At 38.2% G+C, this 25,282-nt stretch overlaps 1 protein-coding gene across 25 annotated transcripts in view; it reads right to left on the bottom strand.

Moving 5' to 3' along the window:
- INPP4B (inositol polyphosphate-4-phosphatase type II B) overlaps positions 1-25,282 on the bottom strand; it is a 293,558-nt gene that overhangs the window by 148,442 nt on the left and 119,834 nt on the right. For all 25 annotated transcript variants that reach the window (XM_050710635.1, XM_050710636.1, XM_050710637.1 and 22 more), the window contains 2 exons: positions 10,086-10,204; positions 8,188-8,304 (listed from right to left, as the gene is read on the bottom strand). In XM_050710635.1, the coding sequence (XP_050566592.1) occupies positions 8,188-8,304; positions 10,086-10,204 (236 nt within the window). The remainder of the gene's footprint in view (positions 1-8,187; positions 8,305-10,085; positions 10,205-25,282) is intronic.

Raw genomic sequence — 25,282 nt, 5'->3', positions numbered from 1 at the left:
GTTTCCGTAACACCAGAGTCTGTGCCGCACAGTACACTTACCTGCCTTGTTTTCACTGTAATGTACAAAATCAATACAGCTGTATATTAAGAGGAAGGCAGAAGGACTGAAGAACAGCTTACTGGTACCATCACAGCATGCTGTTAACTGTTTTAAAGCAACATCATAAGACATCAGACAGCTGCCTTTCTGCTCTGAAGCCTGGCTACGGGGAAAAGGAAACTAGTTTGAGATACCCACACAAAAATGCACAGGAGGGCCATTTAAACCATCAGCTTCTGAACACTATGTCCATCCCTGCTGTAGTGCCCTAGGCTACAACAGCACCCCACATACTTCATCAGGACTCAAATACCTTCACCTCTTCAGTAAGCACAGTGCCCATGATTTTACGCCACAAGTCAGTTTACTTCTCAGTGAAAGGAAATCTCTCCCGAAGTCCCAAAACCCTATAAAGCAGCTGATACTTGGTTCAATGGGGTTACTGCTTTGTAAACTGACAGCTAAGCTCAAATGCTGAAGTTCTATCAGATTTATACTGTTAGGATTTTTAGTCAAACACCCACCCCCAAGAATTTGGGTCAGCTAGACGCTAGAACTGAACACACTCAGCTTTGACCATGCTATGGACCAAATTTCTCCTTCCTTCTCCTGTCTCTCTAGCCATCACTACACAAACGGCACAGTTTCTTAAAACACAGCAGAACACATGTTGCAAAGCGAGAGGCTTTTTTCCTCCCTGTGTGATCACACAGTCCCTGTTGAACAGGACAAAACAAAGAGGACATGAGCAGAATTCTCATTTCTGGCATGAAGAAAACCAAGCATGGAGAACTACAGCCATATGGGAATTTGTTTCTGTAATATCATTGAATCATAGAATGGTTTGGGTTGGAAAGGACCTTAAAGCCCACCCAGTTCTACCCCCCTGCCATGGGCAGGGACACCTCCCACCAGACCAGGTTGCCCAGGGCCCCATCCAGCCTGGCCTTGAGCACCTCCAGGGATGGGGCATCCACAGCTTCTCTGGGCAGCCTAGTCCAGTACCAAGTAATACACTGTCTAATAATTATGTAAAAAGGCTTTGATTACAGTAAAATTCAATGATACACACATTTCTAAAGGCACTGGAATTCCTAAATGATTACACAAGCCTTTCATGTCTATTCATCGAGTATTTAAAATACAGCAGAATATAAAATACAGCAGAATACAAAACATTTAACTAGTTTACTGGGAACAATCTGCTATTCTCTTCTAACAAAGCTGCTCAAGAAACGTCTCAAGTTATGTCCAGTGCCTATGATTCTTTGTTCTTAAATAGTTATTTGCTCAGCTTTACAAGTACAAAGTTTCAAATGCAAACATTTACGGTTTCTACTATATCCATTAACAGTAAAGAAAACTTCTGTTAGACACATGGTGGAGGGAGAAAATCTGTGCTAATGGATTAAATTTGTCCTGTTCTCAATTTCCAAGAGCACTTGCAACAAAACTTTAATAGAAAAGTCTATTTTCTGTTTTCAACTGCCTACGTTCATAACACAAAAATGCAAGCAGACTTAGCGCTGTTTCAAATACATTTCTTTTCATTCCATCAATTCTTGTTGTATTTAAAGATAGTAAATATCGCGCAGAAATATTTTTGCACTGAAGGATCAGATTTCAAATATACCGTACCTTCTATTTTATCTCAATATTGCTAAGTGCCTTTCTATGAACTGAGATGCCTGAAAATTTGCAATGAATATGATTTTCAAGATGCTAAAAATTCGAGATAAAAAACCACAAACTTCAAGGAAGTCTTTTCGTTATTTTCATTAGTCCTAAACAAGGTTTTGAGAAAAAAAATATGAAGTGTCTTAGTGAAGATTAAGACGCAAAAGCTATACTATAAACATGGATTTTTCTTCCTTTTTCAACATTTACTGCAATTTCTACAGGTAACTCATTTCCACTAATATACAATTTCAACAGCAAGGAAAAAAGAGGGCACGAATTTATTTTTTTTTACTGTGGTATAAAAACAATTACATGTAACAAAGTATTCTAAACCCTTATTTGGAGAAAAAAGTGCCACAAATACAAAACATGAAAAATGAAACACGAGGAGCTCACAGTTGATTTTTCAAGGAGTTCAACACATCCACTCAAAGTTAAAGTGCTTCTATGTCAACAAGAGAGGCATCTATGCCTGATGTGAGACAGCAGCAGCATTTGATTGACATAGTAAGTAAAAAACCAGAGGAAAACTACCAAACTGTAGATCTCAACTTTCCCTGAAGACACAGCAATAAGGAAGAGTTTGCTTCAATTGGAAAAAAAATATAAAAGAGTAAAGGAAAAAAGTAGGAAGACAAATGGGATGCTTTTGAGGAGACGGATTTTTCAAAACCAAGTCCCTCCCCACTGAATTTTCAAGGTCTTGGCACAAAGAGCAGTTAAAGCTACAAATGGACAAATTTCAACACACCTGTAGTTCTGGTCTTGACACTTATCCCCAATTCTCTTAGAGATTCACTGAAGTGTAAGAAACCTTTTTTCCTTACACCTCAGCCACTTCAAATAAATATTTTATTTCACTCTCAAACCAAATAAAAGTCAGTTTTGAATTTAATTAAAAGTCAGCTTGAATTTCCCTTTATGCTTCCAGGCTTTTAAGAAATACTGAGAAAGACAGACAACAATGCTTAGGTGCATTCCACCTGCACACAACCAGAAGAATAGAAACAAATCTCCTACCCCTGTATTTCGATTACTGGCATTTGATAACAGTACAGAATTTGAAACAAAAGGAAAACTGAATCTATCAAGTACATATTCATGAAAAAAAAATCACATAATTTTGAAAAGAAGCATGAATAAAGCATTATTACAAGTATTTCTGTGGTTAAGACAGTGGTACAGTGCAATATTGCTCTATTAAAAATAATGAAATAAGTTTCTAATTTAAGGCAATATTTCTCCACAAATCCTGCAGACATGACAGCGAACAGAACTGAGAAAAGGAAGAATTTGAAGTGCTTTTTCTTTAAACCAAGAGCAGCACTTTCAACGCTACTTCGAGTTTTAAAGAAAAAAGAAGCCTCGCTTCAGAAGTTTTAGCGTTCACAAGAGCGAGGCACTAAGAGCACTCTGGTGCAGGCAGAGTGCAGGGAGATGATGTGCAAGCTTCCACATTTATCTCTGCTAATGCATTTCACATACCGCTCTGCAGCACTACTAATATTCAAGCTGTGAGCGTCTTCAGCAGAAATGGCAAGTCACACCAAGCTGCGTGGTGGGTCTATCATACAGATCGATGCCCACGAGGGTACCCGGAAGACTGTCACTTCAGATTTGGCTTCAAATCCAACTTAAAATGCCTTTCTCATGACAGACACTCTTCATTTCCAACTCAACCCAGTGTGATTCAATTTTAACAGGGATACTTGCAGTACCAAGAAACACAAAAAGCAAAACCGTTTGTGAATTTTCCATTCACTGTCAGCAAGTTTAGAAGAAGATACAAAACTGAACAGTCAAAGATAAGTAATTTGAAGACTAAATAAATTAGAACTTGTCGCTTCATAATGCTTGTTACCACATATAAAATTGCATTTCTATTTCTATTACTCTTTAAATAACCAAATTACAATTTCTGTAATTAAGAGGACCAATTGGGAAGTAAAAAATGCAAGACCAGACTATATAATGTGTAATCTTTCAATTGCCTTTTATGTATCAAGTTTCTCCTTGCTCTCAGTAGGCAGTATTAGTGGTTACTCATATCTGGAACATCACATGTGAATTCCAGTAGTTACATCTATCCAAAGTAGATTGTCTTTACCTGCTGATATTTAAGATTAAAATAAATGAAGTCATCAACTAAGTCTCTAACCATAACTGTACAGAAACTCTCTGCTTTTGAAGCAGACTCTCAAGCTTCTGGATTCATTTCTTCCTCCTTCTGGAAGGGAAATATGCAAAAGAGCACTGCAGAGACCAGATACAGAAAGTGATCACAGAGACCTCTGTCCCTTGCTTCCAACACTTCTCCACATGTGCATCAAGAAGAGGCAGCGCAACTCATTGTGTGCCACGCCAGAATGTGACAACAGCATTTACCTGAACATCTCGCTGCATTTAAATGAACACAATTCTAGATTGTGTTAAGATGATAAAAGACAAGAATGTTTTCAAGCCCGCTTTACGGATAGAGAAGCCTGTGTAGGAAGAATTTAAGCTGCGTCTCTACCTGCATTAAGTCAACACAAATCAGATGCAGAAACAGAAGAACCAACTGCAAAAAACAAGCAAACAAAAACCTCACTATCACTCGATGTTAAAGCACTTGCGTAAAAATAGTCACACTGTTCCACACAATGAAGTTCAGAACGCTTCCTGCAGGACACAAACGTATGTATTTTAAATACAGAATAGAAAGACTGCTGCCTCCCAAACCAGTCACTTGGCACTCCCTCCCTTAATGTAACATGAACTCATCTATTTCACATCTTCTGCAGATCTGTCATGCAGCAGTGTTACCCGACTTGCACTACGCAGTATTTTCAAAAGAGAATTAATCCTGCTTCAGCATTAAAACTTGCTAGACCAAACTGAGCAAACCTGCATGCTTATCAAAAAGCTAAGAAGAGCGTGCCTGTGCAAAAGCACTACAGTGGTGATATTTCAACAGCATACAAGCCTCTAATCCAAATTTCCTTGGACAGTGATTTAAAGAACAGGTGCAGCCCAAGCATTTAGACAAAACCCTACTATCAAAAAATCTCAAAGGCAGTGCAACTCAAGCCAGTGAAACAAACTCGCTTATGGCAACACAGGAAGAAAATCTTTCTGATGTTGAAACAGATGTCACTGTACATTTTTCAGAACATGGCATTATCCACTGCTTTGCATGCATGGCCTCACTGGATTTACATTATGTTTCGTGAACACACTATTAACTTCTTTATTCCAGCTATATCAAAGTTAAGTAGGAATAGCACCATCTTTCTTAGAAGCTTCTATTTACATGAGAATTTACAGTAACCAATCCCCCTAATGTTCTGTTTTCTCCATAACAAAAAGTAGTCTCATTCTATTAAAAAGTCTCAATTACAGACAACCTGATACAGCCAAGATATAATTACGATCAACATCAAACAGACATGCAAAGAAAGGGAATAGTGCAGCTAGTACATCCAGTGTGTAAAGCACAGTGAAGGTGATACCAGCTGCACAGTACTTAAATATAGTTAAGTTGCTCTTCTGATATAAATGCAAGTTAAATGACAGACAAGACTGAAGCTAACTACCTGTTTTGTGGTATAAGCATTGCAAGGTTATTTTCTTTTATTTTTTTGAAGGGCAGCATAAATAGCATATCAGCAATGCAAAAAAAATCTGGTTGTCTGTCACTAGGGAGCATACCCTTTCACTTTACATTATGACCTGTGTGTACAAGCTGAACAGTATCCAATTATTTCTGTGTTACAGCAAAGATCCAATTGGATTGAAAATAAGGTCTAATCCTTTTCTATATAGACAAAAGCAGGTTTAGGCAAAACACAAGAAAATTCTTTATCCTGTGAGGTACCTACTGCCCTTTCCCCACTTTCTCTACAATCCTCTGTTTGTGGCAGTAACATCCTGCTCAAAGTTTAACTAACACACAGAATTCACTTCCTTTAGTTCCATTTAAATTACAAGAGAAATAAGAAATGAATAAGTAAATTTCTGAACTGCAGTGTGGTGAGTGATATCAGCTACTTTGAAATGGTTAACTGAAGTACTAGGAGTAGAATAACTGATATTGTCAGAGTTCGTTTTATTGTGGCTTTTTGTCCAATTTCTGCAAAATATTCAGCAGTCAAATCCAAGGTTTATTCTGCCATAAATGATCACTTAGATGAGCTGGAGACAAATATGACCAGCCTTGAAGCACAGCTGAGCATAGAACAGAACACCCAGCAACCTTGGATTTTCTTCGCCCCATGGGGATTGCCTGTGTTGGAGTTTGCAGGGATGGCAGGGCTACATGTTGTGGTCACAAACTGTGGCAGCAATTTGCGTAAACCAAAGAATCCAACTTTGTTGTAGCCTGGATAATCATAACTCTAAAGTCACAACGCTTGAAACAAGCTCTCTGCAAAACAGATGCATCCCACTTCTTGAATCATAAAACAAGTGCTGAGCTCTGTACCACTGCAGCCACGCTAGTGGTAGTATCAAGTTAGCTCACTTAAAGCTGACTTTTATGAATGTAGATACATCTCCAGACTCAAAAAAGCCACCTGAACTAACAGAAAAGTGTGACAGCTTCCAGTTATAGGAAAGAAAGTCAAGCCATTAGTTTTATCCTTGCTCATATTCCAGGAAGTAAACAGAAGTCCAAATATTGCCACAAATCAAGTCTCAACCTGGGTGGCCCAGGGTCATTCACACATGCTGCAATATACCCTGATTTTGGTCTCCAAGCTCATTTAATATTTTCTTACCTATATCCAGTTTTAAGAAAGCTGACTATTAAAAAAGGCTAAATGCATGTAAAACAGATGGCATTAACATTTTCCAATTTTAAAAGGAAAACATTAAGTCTCCAGAGTCTTATGAGCTATGCTAATATGATTCCCTGGGACAGACTCTAGTCCTATACTCAGTTATAAGGAACTGTTGTAAAAGTTTCTTTAAAGTTCCTAAAAGCTATCAAATTATATTCATGCTCTAGACTAGATCTTTCATATGTAATTTGTCCTGTAGAATAGGCAGTATATGCGTAGAAGAAAAGTACAGGGATAGGTCTACAAATCAAGTCCACTTTTTTGCCCTTAGAGATAGGATATTATTATCCATCATGCCGTCAGTCATAATAGCTTAAGAACTGGAAGGGATGGGACAAAGTCATACTCTCTCACTTAACTCCTGTATCGGTCCATAGGTGACAATTCTATTGAAGAAACAGCAGATACAATTTTTAGCCCCTATAGTCTAAACCATAACCAAAAATTAAATCACACTCACTCTGAAAAGTGTACACTCCCCTCCCCAGTTACTTCTAACAGAAAAAATAACTTCGTCTATAAGTTGAAAGAAATCCACATTCTACAGCTAAAATACTCCGCAGACTCCCATTAAAGAGAAGAGCGAGGAGACAGAGCGAACCTGTTTGCTAGTGAATCTAAAATTTAAACATATCAACTGTTTTCTATCTTAAAAAAAAAAAAAAAAGACATCCTCTAAACATAACTTCACTCACATAAGCAGTTCAAAGACAGTCAGAAGTTAAGTTACGCCTTCAATTTCCTTCTTATGGATAATGAATGCATACACAGGCATGACATGAGCTCATATAGTCTTTAATCAAATTGGGGGACAATTACAGTTACATTAACAGCAATTCAGGTAATTAAATACAGGTTTCAAGGGCTGCTTCTAACTCCTATCAGCTGGAGTCCAGCTGTCAGACAAAAACCACAATTCTCTCATAGGTCCTATCATATCTTCGAGCTCTTTAAGTCTGTCCTAGATCACCCGGAGCACATAAAATGGCACAAGGTCTATGTCTGACACTTAAATCACTCAAATAGTCTCACTGACCTACACATATCATCTGAAGTAACTGTTTCTCAGTGTAAGAAGCTGACATTGAAACCAAAAATGTATTACATTGGAATCCAAATGATTCACCCTTGATAGTGGACACAGATAATTTTGGACCCTTAAGAATCAGTAATAGCAGGAGTCATAGTAGAGTTGCAGGTATCACCACCCAAGAGGTTAAAATAAAAAATGACCATCCCCCTCAAACATCAAGTTACAGGCTCTATTATTAACCTGGTTTTGTCATAAAAGTAAAATATGATCAAGAAAGATATTTCTGAAAACTTGGTATTATCTCAATCTATTCCGTATGTTCTCTGCCATCAAAAACCACACAGAAGTAATCTTTCATTTGCCAGAAACATGTTCTGATTCATGTAACCAATTAAACAATAGCAAAGGGTCCGTTTTAAGCGCATGGTCCTCTTTCTCTATTCTCTAACATGGTAACAAAAAGTACGTTTTAGGTACAAGAGAAGAGCAAAACCAATTCTACATATGCTCATTTCTCCAGTATTCAAGCCTGCTAAAGAAAGCCAAAGAACACCACAGTGAGAAACTTAAATCCTCAATAAGATTTCGCAAAAAATGAAGTAAAATACTCACCGTGCCTTGAGATTTATCTTTGACATCATAGACTGTTAGTTTTATTTTAGTCTCCTCATAGATGGGGTACTCCGGTGGGAATGTCACACCAGTCAAAAACAGTGGATCTCTTGTTCCCTGCGTAACACAAGTATATTCAGTAAGGTAACAGCTGTGCAATATGTAGCATGCCATTAGGGATGCACGTACAGAAACGGTGAGCTCCTTAAAAGTAGTTAGTTGTTCATCTCTCTCTGCTGTAGAAATCCCAGCATTACCCAAAACGAATAACACACTGGACAACTTCAAAATTTTTTCACAGTGGAAAAGAATTAAAGTGCTTCTGAAACTGAGTTCAGCAGCACGCCATCAAACAGTTCAGTCTGCAGGTATCAATATCTGAAATAATAAGCAGTGTCCTGTGATGCTTTCAGAAAGTATTTCAAGATATACATTAATTTAAACTCATAAATAACATTTCTTAATTGTTTTTGTGTAAATTAAGTCACAATAAAACGTTTATAGAAATGCTACAAAAACCGTGTATTCCATTAAGGATACTGATTTTTTGGAGGGGTTACAATTCCTTTCTTTGGATAGTAATAGACTAAGACAATGTTCCTATGTTTTGTAACATTAGGATCACATCTGAAGGCTGTACAAAGAAGTTACTGTATCATAATTTCAAATATAAAAACAATTAAATTGATCATGTCAGATCTTTGCCTGTAACTTCTTCACATTCAATTATAACCAAAAAAACCCTCCCAAAGATTGCTAGACTAGTATCCTTAAATTCTCTAATAAGTGAAATGAAGTTTTTAGCATGATGAACATAACTTCACTTGCCAAAAATAGCTTTCCTGTGCCCCTGCCTCCTCCTCCCCCAAAGCTTGACTATGAAAGAAGCCAAGAGCCTTGACAGAAATTGATGGGTTTACTCATGCCCTCAAATGCGTCCTGTATCAGGAGATCGTGTTAGGAAATGCATGCACTTCTATAAAAAAACACAAAACTATTCTATCTTCCACACAACATCATTCCAGACAGTCTGCAATGAAACGTACTGATCATATACAAGATATTTGAATTAAGCAGTTTCAGGACGGTTGGTGGCTGCAGCTATAACCATTTAATCAGTAGTTAGGTGGAATGAAGATTACAGAGAGCTCATGAAATATTCTCACTGTGTTTAAGTTAAAACAAGCCTTTGGTAAAGTAAGTTCAGGTGTGTATTTACAATAAGACTTCTCTGTTCTTAATGAATCTCTCCAGTAAATCAAGCAAGTTACACCTACATTGTCTGCTCAGACTTAAATAATTTTCCATGTAAACAGTTTTTGCTGTTTGTGACAATGATGAAACAGCCTGAGACAACTTGTGCTGTAATATGCAATTCAAGTTACTAATTATTTTATATGAATTCAGACGTAGCATACACACTTTTCTAATAGTAGGCTAATATTTTTCAAGTTGCAAAAAAGTCAACTTTCCAAAAGAGAAAAAATAAACCAAAAAACAAAGTATAAGACTACATAACGTGCCTACATTCTTCTGTAATTTAAAAATACTTTCCATACACTTCACACTTCATTTAGCTTTATTTTGCATAGTCTTGCTCTTTCAAGAGCAACTACTCCCTGTTCAGTCTAGACCCATGCGTGAAGAAGCGGAGTATTTTCTGTGTCTCTGCTTGGAAAAACAGAGCTTTCATGAAAAGGCAAGTTCATTTCTAACTGTTTGTCCTGGTCAAATGCCAAGAACTACAGAACACTCCTAGGTATGCCCTGTTAACGGCCAGAGCGTGCTTGCCTTACTTAAGACTATGCACTAACTTGCTTTATTTCTCATTCACTTTCTAAAGGAAAAAGTGAGCAATTCATTAATCAACATGTTAATTGGATAAGAAAGACTCTCACCTCCACGATTTCAGTGCTTGAATACCTCGTCAAAATGTGCTCTGCTGGATGTACCACTGAGACTTGTATAAACGTATTCAGCTTCCGATCACGGGTAGCAGCCACTAGACCCTTGCATGCTGGAGACAGTACAAAAGAAAAATAAAATACTCAGAAGAAAACTCTGGGAAAACTCTGCCACAGGCACAGGACAAAGCAGACCACACTAGCTCCAGATCAAATCTCCAGAGACAAGCCGATTTAACAGAGGAAGTACCTTGGAAGTAACTTACAGAAATAGGAAGTCACATGCTGCAGAACTCAAATGAGATTTCGTTTCCACTAAAAATACTCACAGCTTCTGCAAAGCTCCCTGCCAGAGGCTCATCAGCTCCAGTATATGAATGCGCGCGCACATACCCAGACACTCACACACGTTGGGATAGTGGGTAATTTTACATAAGCATTCATTTGATTTGCCTCAAAATCTTAGCAGCCTGAAATGATCATCTCTTTTCTGTCAATTCTCACAGTATATGGTCATTTGAAAGACATTCTAAACCAGTTAAATGCTATCAGTCATTAGACTGGTATATATAGTCTGACACCACATTACCAAGCTTTTACTAGAACTAAAAGAGAAAAAAATCTACATACCTAAAAGCAGACATCAAAATAACCAACTCTTGTCAGTGACTGGCATACACACGAAAAATGTAATTGTACTCTGGCTATATGACATCATCATTAAAACTCATTTTACTTGATAAATATGGAGCAATCCCATTCTTGTTTAATAATTCGTTCTTAACCTGGGCTTATAGTCATGCAGATGGTCAAGTTGACTCAGACTAAAATACCTCAAAGCCTTCTGGAAGAAAAAAAAAGGGGGGGGGGGGGGGGAAGGGAGGACGGTGAAAGCACCAAGGAAGAAAAAAGGAGGGAGAAGAAACAAAAGCACAATTAATTGCTTTGCATAGAGGACATGTACTAACAGGGCATTGGCTCAAAAGCAAAACCCATCCACCTTACATTCAGTAACGAACACACAACAGTGAATACTGCAACAAGATTTATCCAGTGTTTTCTGTATTGCTTAAAACTACTCTGGGATCCTAGAATCCTGGGGGAAGAAAAGAAAAGCCTATGGTTTCGGAGAGGCTAATTGTCAAGAAATAGCTAGGGACATTTTCTAGTAGTCACTGCCAACCAGGGGCTTCCTCAAGTGCAGCTGACCTTTAACTTTCTAAAGGTGAGGCAGATTATCCTCACAGTAAGCAAACCTAGTCTGATGAGAAGGCAAGGAAAGCTCTGATGCACACAAAAGGCCAACTCAGCTTGGTTTGTACTTTTTTCTCCCCCTTTGGGCTTGCACCTGCTGATTGAGAATTAAATAAAAAAACTGTCCAAAGGTGTTTTTTTTTTTTTTTTTCCCCTGCTCTTCCATAACGGTTTAAAAGAGAACAAGGAAACAGTTAAATCCAACCTTCCACTTAAATCTAACCCTCATGGAATATTTTGAAGTTTCTGCTTTCGCACAAATTTCCAATGAAATCTGTCGAGTCTCAAACTAACCTTATCATAATTTGGCGGTAAAAGTAGGATAACAATAAAGGTTTGTGCACGATGGAGTCTTCATGAAGTAGCACCAGACTTGAATAGCAAGCGATTCTTTACCTCTAAGGCTCACCATATTATTGAAAATACTCTAAATATCAGTCACATCTGATAGGACCAGCAGAATTATTTCAGTATATTTACTAAAAAGCACTTAAAGCACAAAAGGTTGGGCAGACACCTGCCACTTTGAACAATAACCTTCCTAAAGCTCATCGCAAGACCCTGAAATAACAGTCTGCCAGCAAACACACGTGGCATAATGAATTGGTACCAAATCACCAGAACTTCCACCTACAGCCATTGACACCCAAAAACCTGGTCTTACGCCACCATCCAATCCTTAAATGGCTGTTCCACTCTGTAATCCTGCTTTCAGAAGGCAGCACATTAGGACGTGCTGTTTCAAAGGAACAACAAGAGAGCTGATGTTCACTACCAGAACCTGGAACACCAACAAACATTCAGTCAAATTTTCCACGGCCATCACAAACGAAGGCTAGCAAGCGCACATTTCAGTGGACCTCCAAAGATGACAGGAATATATAAGAAGATAAACACAGACAAAGCCAAACTCTGTGGGGGACAAAAAAAATAAAATACAGAGGCTCTAGCAAGAACCCTACAGCTGAAGTCTTGTAAAAAGTACTAGTGCATGGTGAACAAAGGTAAATCCCTCAATAAATGAAAGCTTGATTTACCTGTGGGATATCTCAAAAACATTAACCAGATAGGACTAAGTTTTCTATCAGCCTATTTGTACAAGCTTTTATGCTATTGAAAAACTTTAAAAGACAGGAAGAAGACTGTACTAAGTGGTCACCATCTTGGTGATATCTGAGCACAGGAGACCATTCATTTCTATGACTGTAAGGAAACCCAATCAGTAAATCATTTCCTCGTAAACAGGCAGCCTAGCAACATGATCTGGAATTTTACTGGATACAGTTGACGTGAAAATAATTCATCTGCATACCTCCAGTTGGGAGGATCAGCACAAAGTACCACAAGTCTCTGGGAGCCCCCAGTGCAGAAAGATAAATGAAATAAAATGAAACACTCATTTACTGTGCTGACAGTTATTTGTGCCTACTGTGACATGGGGCCACTGCTGCTCACAGCCACCCTTCAGTCAGAGAAGATCCTCAATAAGATGATCACTGGCAGAGAATAGAAGATTTGGAGTGACACAGAATGTGTCAGTTTGGGCACTACAGCACATCACTTCCCTTAAAAATGCCCCGAATGACATGTTAGAAAGAAGCCCTTACGTTTTGTTAAGCTGATACCAAAGAATAGGAGAAGTTTGTTGTATCTTACTCACATCCTGGTTAGTTATACAGCCTCGCTTGGAATTACTGCCCCTTGAACTATTTTACAGGCAGCACCTCTGACAATCTTAAGTCTTCCCAAAGAAACAGGCAACACTCTTTGGACATGTTTAACATTACATGGCGGTGCAATAAAACACAAGCTGGACGCTCTGAATTTAAATAGATCTGTTGAATGTGACTGACAAGTTATTCAAAAAGAAACGGATGAAAACACAAATATGAAATGCAGAGCAAGGCTGTTTTCTTAACACAGTGAAAGCAGGTAACCTAACATTAATATACTTCACACTATAACCTACATCCAAGCAGACCATATACTAAGGTCACACTACTTCTCAATACTTCACTATGCTTGAATTAATTCTGGAAAAACTCATCAACAAAACTCAGGGAACTGAAATGACAGCTTGTACTTACATGCCAAAGTTATATGAATCTACTCATTGTGACTGTTGACTCAGTGTGTAAAAGCCTGAGTCATCCATTCCTCTGGTGATCCCATCTCGGCTGAGCCTACCAGTGTACAATGAATGTTTAAGGAAGAACTGCATTAGGAATAATTTCTGTTTTCGTATCAACAAAGAACAAGTTAAGATAGCAGGAAGAAACCATTCCTCTATGTAACAAACAAAGAAAAAGAAGGAAAAAGACAGCAAGAGAATCACTATGTGTGAACAAGATAAAAGGCTAAACGGAAACAGCATTTTGGAATACATTTTCAAATATATGTTTATGTATTGTGCAAAATGCTATGGTCTACGTATAAAATACCATTTAAAATACCTTAAATCATAAAACATTTAATCATTGGTATCATTCAACACTTATTTCTAAAGAACAAAAGCAAAGTGAACATTAATTACTGTTAATTACTGTTTCATTTTCACTGCTGTAGCTGTTCTATGATTAAAGCTACAAAATTATTCACAAATCCCAGTAAACAAGTGCTCCTTCTCTACCAGTCATGCCTATACATTGTCACACACGCTCTGCTACCATGCATACAAGCTGTGTGTGCAGGAAACACAAGCTGGGTAAGATGATGTTTGCTTCCTGACTTCTACCCCGTGCAATATTTCCCTGATATCCCTCACACAAGTACTTCATTATGCACACTGCATGCTGCTGGCTGCATTCTTCATCCTTCTCCACCTGTGTGCACAACGCATGCAAAGACAACACAAGGGAATGACTGGTTACTGCTTGGCCAGAACCAAACTATGCTGCAAGCAGCAGAACCTTGCTTCATGTTTTTAGTGACAGAGACATGGTAGAGGGAGAATTTTCTGAAAACGTTACTGGTATAGAACAGAGAACAGGGAGAAAGTCTAAAAAATATACACTAAAGGAGAAAGGGAGCACTAAAGGAGAAATAGTCTGGAAATTACTCAACTACCTTCCCTGGAACTACAATTATTCTGACCAGGTGTTCAACATGGCTGCAAGCCGTGAGTCCACTGGAGCCAGAAGAAATGAATCTGGCAGAGAAATGCGCAGATGCAGCATCTCCCAGAACTGAAAAAGCTCCAGCAGCTGGAACAAGCTACATGGGCAGAGACCAAGACAGATATCCTCTGCTCAGAGTTGTTTGGGAGAAAAGCCAAGGACTAGACCAAAAATTGGAAAATAGCATTGACTTTGCAATGTTTGTACATGTTGGACAGTGTGGGAAATAACACATTGTGAATCCTTAGATTGGTAAGACGTTCACCAGAGTCCATGTATTAGCCAACATTGTAATTAGTGAGGCAGCTTTTTCTCTAACCAGTGGCAGAAACAACCCAATTTCCCATGACTTCATTCCTTCCCATTTTCCAAACCCAGACAGATGCCAAGGGGCTGCCAAGGGAGAGGCATTAACCACTATCCCCGTTTTCTCCACAGCATGCTATTTTGTATGCACTTAGAACACAAGATCAGCAGGATCTGAAGATAAGTGGCATGGGAGAAGCCTGTGTCTCACATAGACATATATATGTGAACATCATGTTCAATTATTTTTTTTCCATTTGATTGGTATTACAGCCGCATTACTATCCCAAAGCAACTTAGTTTATAAATAGTAACATACAGCCTGTCTTTATAGACTAATTAACTGAGGTGCAGCGACTCCTTAGTGGGCAAAAGGACACGTTAACTAAGAGCACTGCACAATCAGACTTGTGCAATGTGTAACAGTGAAGTGTACATTTTATTTTCCTCCACCCCGGGGGTGGTATAAGAGGAGAATGCGCGCAAAGCCGCTGCTCCAGCCTCCACTGAACACACACCGCTAACCAAGGTTGGTGACAAGATAACTCCAGCCAGGCACACAAAGGCTTCAGAATAATCCCAGAATAATCCAATTTCTGAATCTACAGGAAAACTTTGGCCATATTTGATTTAGGATTGTAAAGGCAACTGCAAGAGGGAAAAGAACAGGAGAGAAATGCGTCCTCTGTACCTCAAAACACGCCTGAAAGCAACTGAGGCAAGTGTTTGAGGGCTGCTATTAACTCAGAACGGTGTTAATGACCACCTTATCAGCTAGTGTCCCACAATTAGTTTTGTTTTTTTTTTCTTAATCATAAATACTACTAACTGGTTATCCTGTTTATGTGCCGGCAACAATGCTTCAGTTTACTGGTGGGTAAGAACACCTCTACCTAGGGATTAGAAAGAACAGACACCCACACTACAAAGAAGTTACTCCCACAGCAATTTGCCATGGGGACTCCCAGTGAAATTCACAGCATAACCCTGAGTATTAAGGAAGGAGTGTCTATAGAAATGAAGATGGTATTTGGATCATGCATCCAAGTAGAGCTCCATTGATTTTTACCTAAAAAAAAAAGCTCTAAGATCACATTTCCTGTCTCTGAGAATGAGAGCCTTGCGTATGAAAATAAAACACCTATCTGTTCTCTGCAATGTACAGCTGGTTCCTAAAGTAACCTAGCTGTATCACAAGGAAATGCACATACATAATACAGCTAAGTATCCTTCAGGGATGCTTGTAATTAACAGTGGGAATAAAATTTCTACCAACAGTCCAAGGAAAAAAATGAGATGTATTAGACAAAACAAAGATATCTATGAAATTTCTACAAATACAGGTTTAAAAAAAGCAAAACAATATTAGCAATACTTACTGTAATATCTCACTATGCTATGTAGAAAAACATCAACCATTACCCACTTAATTTGCAGCTTATTTAATACAATTATTCAGGAATTATTGAAATAAGATAGAAACACGGGCTGCTGGGAGAAAGCGCTGTATGCTGATGGGATAAGTGATCATGCCCAGGAGTCAAGATGCAAGCTGTACTCAAGCCATTTGCATAGGAAATGATAAGACTGGTTGGAATTATCACTGAATATCTGAAGTGTTGAATTTCAGGACAAGTCCTGCCCACTCTGGGTTTTGCAGTACTAGAGAAATGTCAGTTTGTATTTTGTGTTTTACTCTAAGTTTCATGGTGGAATAGAGCATCAAGTAAGGAACTTATGAACCGTATCCTACTTTCTCCAAAAAGCTAAAATAAATGCCAAGGCTTAGACCATAACTTCACACTGCTGATACCAGCAGCAATAATAGTCATTTCCTGAGCGTGGGTTTCAATTCTTCTGACGTGTTAGAGCAGGCCTTTTTCATACTCCTTCCTTACCATTCAGCCTAGACAACTCCAGTTATTTATAGAGCATAATTATGATAGATGCAAGAAACTCAGGAAACTGGCTGACTGGATCAATGTACAGCTCACAGGCGTTGTATTGTCACTGAAGAAGGGAGTGTGTGATTACTTGTGTTAACCACCCATTCTGTGCGACTTACATTTGGGTCGTGCAGTTAATCCGTTACTAACTTGTTAGATGATCTGCTCCAACACATACGTTGCTAGCAATCACACACCTCCAGCTAGATTTAGTCATTTGTAACTGACTTCTGCTACCTCTGTGTTCTAGACTCATCTACACAATGGCAAGGTCACAGAAGTCATTTTCTAGCTTTGCTCAGAACAGCTGGTTTCTTAAGTCATGAAGCAGAGAATAAACTGCTCTGGATCTGTATTTTTCATCACCTTTAACTTTGGAAACTCAAGAGTACCTTTTTCATACAGTGCCATATTCAGTTATAAAAGCGTAATTGTTTGAAAAATATTACATTTCCTTATTAAGCACACTGTGCATATAATAGTACAGTTCTCAAATGCTGTAGTAGTCTAGAGCCAGCAAAGCAGAGCTTTTGCTCATGTTTTCGGTTTTTAGTTATCATCTATACCTTCTGTCCAAAGCTACTCTGATTGTGGCACTGCCTATTAACAGTATTTTTGCTCTGCCCTGAAGGTGACTTCAGTTCTCTGGTGATAGCAATGAGGAAAGGGAAAAAAAAAATGCTTGAAAACAAAAAAAATTGCTATGCATAACTACATTCCGAAGTATATTTCATATCAAAATCTATTTTGATAAGAATCCACTGCTATTCTAAGGCTGAAATTTATTTTGGCATTGTTGGCATTTTAGAATGCCACAGAAATGTTCACATGTCTGGGAAACAGAGTTAAATACCACTTCCCCTTTCACCTTTTCCCAATATTGTCATATCAAGTATCTAATTAAGTTAAAAAAAAAAAGTAAACTTGCTGTAATTTCATATTTCCCACTATCCTAAAAATAGTGATTACAAGTTTAAGCACCAGCTAAAGCATTAGAAGAACAGCAAATAATAGAGACTTCCTTTTTTATTTTAACTACGAATTTCTTTATACTGTAAGCTCACAGCAAGTGTCTCTAACCCGTTACAACTTCTCCCAGATTTTTTAAATAGATTCTGCTCATTCCTAACTTTCTCCATCTTTGCAGAAATTTATAAATTCACAAAAATATATCAGCAACACTACCAGAATATTAAAAGAAACAAAGTACCAAATCTCTTTCATGGGAAGTTTTCAGTCAGCCCCATCTCTTTTTATTATAGCAGCGTACATGGCTTACTTTGACATAAGCATTATTACAGTGCTATACCAGTTGTCAAATGAAACATTGTGCGGTTTTAATCCTCAGTGCATGGTATTACTTTACAATGCTGTAGAGAAAATCTTTTCCCCCTAATATATAAAGGAAATGCAGCTGTTCTTTGTCCTTACTCTAAATCCATGCCTTCACATGCATCCTTATGATGTATGTTCATGCTTGGTGAATAAAGAAATTTCCCTTCCAAAATAAAGCACTGCAATCAAGCAACACAGAGTCCAGTGACTATGGCAGACAACAACCTTCAAAAAGGTACTTGGAAAACAACATGAAGTCTTTTAGTGAGCTTCTTCACTACAGTACAGAACACAACTGCTCAAAGGAGCTTTAATTAACTGAGACACACTCGATTCTAAATAGAAATCAAGCTACAGGAAACCGGACTTCAGCACGGACTGATCCACCCTGCTTCCTAAGGACATTGTACAGCCTGTGCAAGACTTTAGGATCCCACAAGTACACTACTGTGATCACCCAAGGTAAATGACGTTGACATGGACTTGAGTACACCTAAGCAATAGTGCACTTTCAGTGGCTACCATAAAGGATGCCTCTTTCCTGAAGCCAGCTCTCTCATGAATTATCTGGAAACCAGCTATGCAGCCTTAGCCCTTTAGCCCACAAGAAACTGCTAGTGAAAACCATATTCATTTCTTCTTCAAATAATAATGTTACATAATAAATGTATGAAGAAATATTAATTAAGGGGTAAAAGAAATCTTCATTTATATCTGTAGAGTTATCTCCTGTGGATCTGAAATTTTAATCCAGAATGAAGTAGGTATTGCTGCTCTTCACCACAATGGGAGCACACTCATCTTAAAGTTGAGAAGACTGCTAGCCCATTTTAGTTTTAAAATAAGTTCATTCAGAGTCTCTCCAGGCAACAATCCTCACCTTACCAAGTGTTAAGAATTCTAGTGTTCAAACAATGTTAAGACCAAATTCTTCTGAGTTCATCAAAATGAAAACCCGTTCTCATCCAAACCCTCAGAAATCAATCTTAAATGAAACAGAGAGTATGTCTGATTGAGTTGTCAGCTCTAACTTGTTTTGAGCATCTAAACCATATTTCACAAGATATTCAGGCTTTTTTTTTTTTTCATTTAGTTCAATTTATCTCATTTCAGCTTTATACTTCACATAGCTGGGAAGAACCACACTTAAAACATGGCTAATCACAAAAATTTAAGTGTTCATAACAGTACTAGAAACTTTATTATCAGAGGGTGCGAGCAAAACCATGAAGAAAAACATTTTTTAAGTATTTTGTTTGTTTTGAACCAAGTCCTTCCAAGCACCTCAGATAGCCTGGTGTGCTTGTAACAGCCACAGCAGCCATGCTGCATCCAGCTTCATATGGGATTTTGCAGCGCTTCGAATATAAATCCAATTCTACCATGGCCCACAGGGGGACTTCATTTTCAAGTCAAATCTCACTGTAGAACATGCATTTCAAAACTTCCAAAAATAAGTACATCTATAACTAATGTGTTCAAAAGGAGAGGATGACTTCAGTCTTGGATTAATTAGATATTTTTCTTTTTATAGAACTTCTGTTCCCACATATGAGGATTAAAAAAAAAGTCCACTGGGAGATGTTTTATAACATGAAAGTATTATCACAATTATTTCTATAGGCATATTTAGAGATGTATTTAACAACTGCCATTTGAAAGACAAATGTTCAGTTAACACAGTGCAGTACCATTAAGAACCATAGAAGAGCTATCGTGCTTTGAGTCATTTTAAAAGGTTCTGTTAATAATTATTGGCCTAGCAAAACCCAGTTGTTTCATGGCTGTTTAGTTATTACCATTCTGCACAACAAGAGGCATGAACTACACAACTACTGTAATCTGTAAATGATTTCTTTGCTATTTGTCTCCTTAATTATCTAAACCCTTTTGGAATTATAAGGTGACTATCTTCAAACAGAAAGACACACGAGGAAAGAGATAGGAGGAAATCTCCAGAGAACTCTTCACTAAGTGTTTTGCAGACTGGGCTACAGATTAGAAAACACCAACTGCAAAAAGCAACAGCAAGAAGTCAAGAGAAAACTCACAAAAAGCCAGACAGCCACAAGTGGGTTTTCAACAGAGTACTCTCAACCTTCATACACCTGAGCCCATCTCAGGCCCTGTCACGATTTGCAAACCCCACACCTATCTTGACAGTCTCAGGCTGGCAGGTAGTGGCAGGACACAGCTGCTAGTCCACACTCCACAAAAACATCACCACTGATTTCTTTCACAACACACCCAGCGGGAAGGCTGAAGGAGAAATGGTGCCAGTGTCCCCTTTTAATTCAGTAAAAGTACTGGACCAGAAAGAGGTCAGATGCAGGTCAGATCCAGGTTTATTGTTCTGCATACCTCTACTTTAGCAGCTACAAACCACAGAAATTCATCAATTATCACTCAAGAGAAAGCGCATACAAGTAGACCTTCAAATCTTCCTCTTGAAGACATCCCACCTTGATTAGAAAAACAAACGCACACACAGAAAGAAAGGAAGAGTTACTGCCAGCAGGGGTAGAGGGGACCCAAGTAGGAATCTGAAAGCCAATTTCTGTATTTTACATTAAATTGTCACTCACTTTGGGTCAAGGGCACAGCCACTGTTCCCTGAAGAGACTCCAGAACTTGGGGCCAGCCCACCCAGGAAAGGACTTTAATCATTAAGCAGTCATCCTCAGCTTATTTCTCTTGCACTCAAACTCATCCTCAACCCTTATGAGTGGAAAAAGGGGGAAGAGTTTCAGTTGAGAGTAAGAAGTGTCCATTTGAATTTTACTCCTGGCCAACACTGCTGTAAATACATCGAGTAAACATTTTTTGCTCTGTTTGCATTTTACAAGCATTCCCACTATTAAGTCTCATCTGTGAGAACATACAGGAAAAAAAAAATCTTCACATGCAAATATACAAAACAAGCATTAGAATGAACACTGATCAGCTAGTATCCCAGGCCACACCCAAAGAACTTTAATTTCACATTTGCTCAACTATCTCTGGTTCCAACTTGCTCCTTGCCCAAGAAGCAAAATCATTCATGCTGGTGTCATACCCTTATCTGAAGCACACTAAACGTACCATAAAATATTTATTAACAAAGCAAGAGTTAAAATTTAAAACTGCTGAAGTTCAGATGGATTACAGTTTTTGAAGCTTAATTTCAACATAATTATAAGAGGTGGTTTAGAGATCCTGAATAATTTCTAGATCAAGGCAACAGATACCTTAGTATCACCATACGGTACAGAACATTGTGATAGTCAATTGCAAACCAGTCAACTAACAGCAAGCTCTGAAGAGCACCCAAAATCCTATCTCCAAGTTACATGACAAACGTCTGTCACAGAGATCCCACAAATATTTTGGTTAAAAAGGACCTCTTGAGCTCCAGTCCAACATCCATGTCTACACAGGGTGATCTACAGCAGGTTGCCTAGGACCACAGTCAGTCAGGTTTTGACCATCTTCAAGGATGGAGACTCAACAGCCTCTCTATGCATCCTATGTTACGCTGGGTCAACCTCACAGTAAACAAACAAAAAAGTGGTGTTTTTGTTTTGTTTGTTTGTTTTATTATGATTGATTTTTTTGTGTGTTTTAACTTGCATCCATTGTCTCTTCTTCACTGAGCAGAAGAATCAGGCTCCCTCATCTCCACTGTCTCCTTCCAGTTATTTATACACCTTGATAAGATCCCCTAGACCTCTCTTCTCCAGGTTGAAAAGTCCCAGCTCATGGGATATGATGCTCCAGCTCCCTTAATCATGAATGTTACGCCTTGCTTCCTAAATTATTCCAATAATTCTGTCCAATTATTCAAAAACACAATCTCTTTCTTGTACCTACCCAGCAGAACTCCCAGAATCATAAGGGGCATTGGACATCAGCAGAGAAAGCTAACATTTCAGCCACTGAAGCACTAAGAAAAAAAAATTGTATACATAGCAAAGATTGCTTAAGAGCCATTTTTATTAAGTAGAACTACAGTTCAAAATTTTACAGCTACCCGATTTTGTAGTTTGATGCAAAAAAAAGCCCTTGGTACCAGTAAGAAAAGTGTAGTTTTAAAGGATTTTTAAAAAATGTAGATTATTCTTAGTAATGCAAACTGCAGAGTAGACTAACATTCATCACTGAAAATATTCTGCAAGCACTCTGTGCCTTCTAAGCTTCTCTGACAACAGCAGCATAGTTAAAAAAAACAAAAACAGAAAAAAAACAATTATGTCCTAAACAGTTAAAAAGAGGTTGGGAAAGGTTGGAAGAAGACAGAAGTGCCAGGACTGCCATCCAAAACTCTGTTGTGGGTAAGCAAGTCTCACAGAGCTTTCTGTAAGAACAAAGAACACCTCATCCTGAGTTGGCTCATTGCTCTCCGTGTATAAATGTCTGCAAAACAAATTATTCCCAGTACGGATCTAAATAGCCCTCTGCATTCAGATCTGTTTCCTGCAACCACAAACCAACCAGTTATGGACCTACCCCTTGTTATGTGTCAGAGAGGGCACATCACCATCAGGTCATAATAAGAGCTGTACCTTGCAGACATGCTGGTCACACCACGGGAGAGTGGGCTGACTGCCAGCCTCAGCTAGGAAGATGTTGCCCAGGAATGTTGTTTCCACAGCAGAGAACTACTAGGCAAGCTGTCATCGTCCCCTGCCCAGCTCAGCCACCCGACCACACGCACTTCTTCCACTCACTCTACTCCATCAGTCCAGCACCCTAAAGGTCTAACAGACCCCGTGCATGCACACCCACACCCCTCCCAAACCAAGGCTCAGCGCATGAGATCTCAGTGGCCCAAGTGGAAGTCATCCTAGAAAGTCTGAAGAGAGTCACTTGGGAGAACGGGGTTCAGAAACTGAACTGGGAAGAGTGCATAAATTGGCAAGACAAACAGGAGAAAAGTACGCACAGTAGGTGATGTATTTTGGGGAAAAAGCAGGAAGAGAAAAATATTAAGGAAAAAAGAACAGCATATGCCAAAAATAACTTCTCTTTAGCTTAATGATCTTTAATCGTACATTGTAACGAAGTAGTTTAAAAATACCCTGGAAACACAAGTTTTCAGTTACATCGGAATAATTTAAAAGTTTATGACACGTTCACTAGAACGCCTAATACTTTAGAAATCAAGCATTAAGCCTGTAAAAATACTAAGGGACAAATTAAGGTACCTACTGAGCTTTTTTTTTTTTTTTAAATACTTAAGTGACAAATTAATAAGCCCAATTTTGACTGAATCACATCAAATGTCTACCTATATCAATAAATTCTTAAATAACTTACTCTTTTCCTAAGTAACTTTCAATAAGCTTCACAAGTTACCATAAAGGTTTCTGATTCTTTGAGTATTTTAGCTGAGAAGCTAGAAGTAGGTCAGGAGAACAACATGAGTATCCACATAAGGGTAAGAAGTGGGGTAGATAAATCCATGCTAAGACTGAGCTGTTGTAGTTCCTCTGTTTCCAGCACCCAGCCTCACTGTGGCACTGAGCTAGTACTCAGCCTCACCGAAAACTTTAGAGCAGCAATTCAGCCTTACTCCTCAGAAATTCTGGATAGAAAAAAATCTGAAATACAGGAATCAACATTTTTCACATCTACAAGAATGTGTGAGGTAGACAAATGTACCATTTTCAATACCAAGAAGAAACATTTTACTGAGAAAGCTATCAGTTTTATTAAAGGTCTGAAAAAGAAAGGTCCTCCGTACTCTTATCCTCCTCATTCTATGGCCATATAAGTTCAACAATTTTCTATCTCTGGCACAATTTCAGAATTTGTACATTTCTGACAGAATTTAATCCTATTATCTGTTGCATCACTTGAGCACGGTTGATAAAACCCTGTCTCTCAGAACAGTTAAAATCCACAAAAACCTTTCAAGTGTTAAATAGCTTTTAAAATTCAGGTATCTACAAACTCCTCTCTAAGCAGATTAGCCGTAACTATTCAAAATTTATCTCTAGATACATTTATATCACAACATGTGAGAGTCACTGTGGTATAAACTTTATTCTATTAGATTTAAAAGAAAATCCTTCTCTTAGTCACATCCCTGATTGGTACACGTTCGTATTTACATGACTGTCATCTCCTTTTGCCTGGTAGCTCAAGGAAAAAAAAAATATGAAAAGCAAAAGCTTCCAGAAACAGGAGATATTTAAACATCATAGAACAGAACAAAACTGCCTGAATACAGTTTGCACCTGGGTTTACTTATATCAATACCCCAAAACATCCTCACACTAATTATGACTCCTATTAGGATGTTAGTGGTTGCTCTGCTCCATCACACCAAATGTGCTGAATCAGTATGATCTACCTGACATTAGTGGCTCATCACGTGCTCTGACCCACTGCAGAGCAAGTACACATCCCTGCACGTAAACCCACCACGGTGAATAAGTGCCACATAGCAAGAAGTAATACAGAATTTTAATCTCTCTAACCTGCACAAACTGAATTTAAAGAAGTCCTAAGTGCTTCGCAAGTATCATTAAGTAGCAGTGGATATCAGCAAGTTGGAAGCATATCCATGACCACTTCTATAAAGAATTACTTATTAACACAAACCAAGTAGACAGAGTTAGCAAAAATGACTAATGCTATACTAAACATAATGGGTTGTCAGCCATGAAACATTTCCATGTATGGAATAGATATCTTTCTCTAATTATATTCTACACAGAAATATATATAATATATATTCTCCCTATACAATATATATTTTATATATTTATTTCTATATATAAATACTAATATTATAAGGGAAAACTTTTCAGATTTTCTCAACATGTGAGGAACAGGCAGACCCATAGCTGAACAGCTTCCCAAGTTTCACTACTGAAAATTTCAGAGTCTCTGCATAATCAGCAATATAATTGAGATTAATCTTTAAAGACTGTGACAGCACTCTGTTCTCTGGCTGCAATGCAAATTAAGACAATCCCCACCCCAAAGAGCTAAAAGTCTAGATTTCCGAAATTACAGCAGTGCCTAAAGATACAGATATGAAAAACTGGCCTCATTCTCCAGAACTCAAACGTAGCGTTATCCAGAAAAACTGAATAAGGATATGAGTTTTTGAAAGGAGTATGGTTTGCAGTTTCACGGTGTTGTTTTATTTATTTATTTTTATTATTATTTGGTTGGTTGGTGTTTCCCCCCCCCCTTCACTTTCTGATTTTTTTAATTTTAAATTTCCAGTATAGAGAACATATTC

This window comes from Cygnus atratus, chromosome 4, assembly GCF_013377495.2.
Source record: "Cygnus atratus isolate AKBS03 ecotype Queensland, Australia chromosome 4, CAtr_DNAZoo_HiC_assembly, whole genome shotgun sequence".
Taxonomy (NCBI): Eukaryota; Metazoa; Chordata; class Aves; order Anseriformes; family Anatidae; genus Cygnus; species Cygnus atratus.
The sequence above is the reverse complement of the archived record's forward strand: the minus strand, read 5'-3'. Positions and strand labels throughout refer to the sequence as shown.